The sequence below is a fragment of the Camelina sativa genome, chromosome 11, assembly GCF_000633955.1.
Source record: "Camelina sativa cultivar DH55 chromosome 11, Cs, whole genome shotgun sequence".
In the NCBI taxonomy this organism is placed as follows: domain Eukaryota; kingdom Viridiplantae; phylum Streptophyta; class Magnoliopsida; order Brassicales; family Brassicaceae; genus Camelina; species Camelina sativa.
Genome location: NC_025695.1, coordinates 27,148,929 through 27,154,409, shown reverse-complemented (window position 1 = coordinate 27,154,409; position 5,481 = coordinate 27,148,929). Strand labels below are relative to the sequence as shown.

Sequence of the window (5,481 nt, the reverse complement as noted above, 5' to 3'; positions counted from 1 at the left end):
ATTTAGTCAATTTTGCAGTCTAATTCTAACAATCGTATATAATGAAGATAATGAGTTACGTCACCTTGCTTGACTTGGAAATTTTGAGTCTTTCAACATGTAAGTATTGACCACCACATATTTAATTCGACCAGGACCGATACCAACCGGGTTAGACAATGACCAATTCATAAATTTTGTTGTCTCGTTATTTCTACTCTGATTACAGTTGGACTCTTGGACTAGTATTACATACTTTTCAATTATCCATCCAACCGTAGTCTTCTGGATAATTATAGCCATTGAACATGGTAAGGGTTAGTCATTATAACTTGATTTGAAAACTGTGAATGTTTTCCACTATTTTCGGCCACAACAGATCTTTTCAGACTTCCCATATTGGAGTGATCTTTTGTTTAATCATATGATATAATCTATACAATAATACAAAGGAGGAGAGATGAAGGAGAAATTCATGTACTGCTTAATAATGTATAATAATTGGGAAGGGCCAATCTTATGCAGGTGTTACAAGATTTGATTGGAGTTGATGCAAGTTTTTTATTGACTTACTAATCCAAAGCATTTTAGTAACATTTTCAGCAGTGACTACCTGAATGGTGAGACATGTTAGACGATGGATGTTTAATATATTTTCTTTGCATTTTTTTTTTGTGACCGCACACTATTTCCTCCACTCATCGAACATATTATTAACTACATATGTATAACAATTCATAAATAGAATAAAAAATAAATACTGTGCGGTAAAATAAAAAGATTTTACTTTTGCATTTTCTTGTACTATAAATGGAAGGTATATCAAAATCTAGATAACTTAGACACATATTTCAGAATCTAATAGATTTTTTAATCTATACATATTGCTTGCCATTTTTCACAAAGTGCATTCATTTTTTGGTTATATTGTAAAGTAATATTAGTTAGTTTTATACCACATATTGTAAGTTAGGTAAACTCTGTGCCTTGTATTACTCATTAGGAGAAGTAAAAATATGATACGCATATAATATGGAGACCAATATCAGAGCCACAATCATCTAGCGATCGGCATTTTCCTGTTTCTAAGCTATGTGCTTCTTTTGTTTATTTTTGTTTTCAACCCAAATGCTTTTACATTCAAGTTAATTATGAAGCTCTGAATCTAAGCCATTGAACTTCTTTTTTATTTAAGTCTATCATCTTAGACCTCTGAATCTAAGCCAATGTTTTTTCTTTTATAATTTTTATTTTCAAGCCAAAAGTGCTTCGATCATTCAAGTTTATATATTACTAGATTAGGATCCGCACATCGTGCGGGTTTTAAAATTATTTAGTAAAATTAAAAATTTTAATAGCATAAGTGGAATATATTTTTTGAAAATAAAAAAGATATATATTTTTAGTTAGAGAGAAGTTTTTACTTAAATACACTAATTTATATTTTATATTTTAAAATTATTATTAGAATTCTTACAATAATCTAAAGCTAAATTAACGACCACCAAAATGTTTTTCAAACATTAACCATTACGAATATTATTATGGTCAAATTTCAAAACGTTCAACAACTTATTCACAAAATGTTTTACATGCAATCAACATGTCAAAGCGTCATCTTATTAGCATCCACATACAATTTTACTCTATATTTTATCACTAATAATATGTTCTTATCACCTAAAATATTTTATTGTTAAAATACGCTTTTTATCACCACCTGTAAAATGTATCTGTGAACAAATTCAACAGTTTTTTGTCTCTTTACTTTCACTTTGACGTAGTTTCTTTTCACCAATAAATTTTGTAGTGACAGTTTGTTTAACCATTAAAATTGTTTACTCAAAAAATATTTTGGATGAAAAACTGAGAAAAAAATATCTACATGATTGCAATGAGTTTATGACCAACCCAATAAAATTTGAGAAATTAAAAGACAGTTAAAAAAATAAAAAATTATAACCATGAATCCATGATGATATAGGAGTCTTAGATACTTACACATTGATTTAGTTTGTCTACCCATATATGAAGCATAGTTAAATCCAACCTTATATGAGGTTCATCTCCAAGTGTCTTTTCGATCATAGCAATCTAATCATCACTCATGATACCCCATTTTCTTTTGTTAGCAAGATTTTCTGATCTCACATGGTTTGTATTTGTTTTTTTGTTGTTCATGATTTTCTAGCGTACTTAAGGTTTTGATTTGATATAGGATACCACTTAATACACATCTTTATATAATAAGACATATGCTTTATTTCTTGATGGTGATAGGTAAATATTTTCTTTTTGTTTTTGGATTAGTTTTTTTTTTTGGTAAATATTTTTTTAACTTTTGTTTTTCTAGCGATTAACTTAGACATGTATTAAGATCTAAGATCGTTAATTTGACACATGTCGCAATCATGTTAAGCAGTAATCTGGACACGTGTCGACATCTTATCAATACAATTGACATTTGTCACGATCTCGTTAATGAGTAACTTTGATATCAAACTTTATATAATAATATAAGCCTTTGAATCTAAGTAAAATTTATTTTGAATATTAAAAAAAAATTGTTATTATCGTTTTCTCAAGCTATATAATGCTTCTTTCTATTTATTTTTTTTGAAAAAAAAAAAATTCTCTCGATATTTTTGTTGTTTTTTTTCTTTTATATTCTCTTCACTTAAAAGAAAAGCAAAAAAAAAAAGAAAAGAAATAGGATCCCCTTCTCTAACCATCGCTGATGTCGGCCACCATCATACAACTCATCATCGGATCGGGTCTTTAGCAAATCTTGCTCAACTACATCAACTCATCTTCTCGATACATAACCGGATCTCCTTCTCGACACTTCGACTTGTCAATCTCAAGCCATTATTTCCGCTTCGCTTCATCACCCCTTGAGCTTGAGGGGACGTATAGAAGGATCTAGAAATCCTTATGATCAAAGAAGATATTCTAAATATATAATAGAGATTTGTGTATATTTTATATGATTCTATTAGTTAGATAATTATGTTAATTTATTCCCTATAAATATGTCTCTCTCTATGTACATTCATCCTTACTAGAGTCAATATACTATTTTCTAAACACGAAGGTGTATCTCTAGATTCTTTTCCTTATACTAGGTTTTGAACCCACGCTACGCGTGGGTTTATTTGATATATATTGATGAAAATTATATATAATTGATGACGGTAATAAAATATTATTTTATAAAAAAATTAAATTTCAGATACATATTTTTTAATAATATAAAAATCAGTTGTGTTATAAAATCAAATCTGATTAAAAAAATCATGAATTTAACTCGACGTCAAGGCGAGGCGAATCAAACTGATGACCTCACATATCCTAAACAATTTTTTTGACCACCAGAAAAACGGAACAATTTTATCATCATGAATTTAACTCGTTTTCATATTTAATTGATCGCTATGACCTATGTTTTCGTGTTTTTTATTCCACGTTTTCTTATTCTTCATATTCTTTCTTGTCATTTTCATTGTCAAATTTTGTGGTAATTGTCATCGTTACTTTTACCGTCTGGTTCTTCGTTATACTCTTTTTATTCTTCTTCCTCGTCAACTTCTTCACATTCTTCCACTGAAAAACATTTTTTTAGACTACCACACAACTTGTTAACCTTTATATATTTTAATTTGCTAAAATAAATCAAATAAAACTTTTAAATTTAGAAACCTGATAAATAATCATAAATCAAGCAAACCTGATAAATTTATAGTTAAAAATATATTAGTTTTATTTATAATGGTTCTCAGTCATTGTCTAAAATTTTCTAGCCAATGTGGGATGTTGTAAATATTTCTTTTATTTCTATAGATTATACTTTTTTCTAAAAAAATCTTAATATATAGATTACTACTATATTTTCAAAAATGTTATTAGTGAAATATCTAATTCTTATTGATTTTTTTAAAATCCTATATGGACACCTTTAGGAGTTTATAGCTTCAACTTTTTATTAGTATAGATATAATGTCTTAAAATTTCTATGGAGGTTAAGTAATTGTAATGTTTTAAAACATTCTATGAAATTTAAATATTTTTAAATATTTGAACCTTTTAAAATTTTCAAGTTTCAATATTTATAATATTTTAAACTTTTAAACTTTATAAATTATAATATTTTAAAAACCTTTTAAATGTTTTTGAAACCTTTTAAAAGCTAAGACTTTTAGAAGTTTCAATATTTATAATATTTTAAACTTTGAAAATGTTCGAAATATAATATTTGAACCTTTTAAAAAGTTTCAATATTTATAATATTTTAAACTGTTAAAATTTAAAAATTATAATAGTTAAAAACTTTTTAAAAGCTAAGAACTTTAAAAGTTTCAATATTTATAATATTTAAACTTTTAAAATTTTTAGATATTATAATATTTTTTTTTAAACTTTTTAAAGTTTTAATTTGATCAGATAAAAAACTGGATCAAACCGAATAAAGTTTTTAAACTTGGACGTCTGATAAATGAAGCTTTACTGCTCATTCGTTGTTGGAAGTATATTAATCTTATTTATAATGGTTCTGAACCATTGTCTAAAAAAATTCTAGCCGATGTGGGATATCGTAGATAGTTTTTTTTATTTCCATAAATTAAAATTTTTTCTTTTTCTAAAAAATATGGAAATTTTAAAAATGTTAATAATGTCATGTCAAATCCTAATTGGTCTTTTAAAAAATATCTTAATATAGAAAATTTTGGAAATTTAAAAATGTTAATTAGTAACATGTCGAATTTCGATTGGATGTTTAAAATCCTAGGCGGACAGCCTTAGGAGCTTTATCTTTTTATTAGTATAGATTTCATTTTTTTCTACTTAATAACTCAAAATAAAATATAAATAGGTGTGTCAATACTTCACATTATGGTAGTAACTTTTTGGATAATTATCGACATGCAACGATGGATTCGTCATAAATCTTGCGGGGAAAATCAAAGAAAAAGACGAGCTTAAGTGCATTGGCACCATATCTCTTGCTTTGTATTACTCTATTCTCCATCACTTTCTTCTTGTTTCCTCAGAATTCTCTTAATTCCATCAATGATCACAACGTTCTCTACGTCGAACCTCAACCAAGTAAGTTTAAATGTTCTTTTTGGTCGAAATGCAAAGAGCCAAATACCAAATTGTTGAAATCTTTTGTCATTCATTGTTGTCGTTGGTTTAGATTTTAAGGACTGTGACTTGTCTAAAGGACAATGGATTCCACACGAAGGAGGGTCGCTGTACTCAAACTCTACCTGTCCTACAATATCCGACTCGAAAAACTGCTTAAAACATGGGAGACCAAACAGAGATTTCTTGTTCTGGAGATGGAAACCTGAAGGCTGTAAACTTCCGAGATTCAATCCCAAAGCTTTTCTTGATCTCGTTCGCGGCAAAAAGATGAGTTTCATTGGTGATTCTGTGGCCAGAAACCACATGGAGTCTCTTCTCTGCCTCTTGTCAATGGTAAGACTCTCTTTGTAGAAGATC

The 5,481-nt window shown here is 27.8% G+C and overlaps 1 protein-coding gene across 1 annotated transcript in view; it reads left to right on the top strand.

Annotated features, from left to right (window-relative positions):
* Positions 5,047-5,481, top strand: part of LOC104728389 (protein ALTERED XYLOGLUCAN 4-like) — a 2,343-nt gene continuing 1,908 nt past the window's right edge. Inside the window, exons 1-2 of the mRNA XM_019231968.1 lie at positions 5,047-5,082; positions 5,182-5,457. Coding sequence (XP_019087513.1) covers positions 5,047-5,082; positions 5,182-5,457 — 312 coding nt within the window. The remainder of the gene's footprint in view (positions 5,083-5,181; positions 5,458-5,481) is intronic.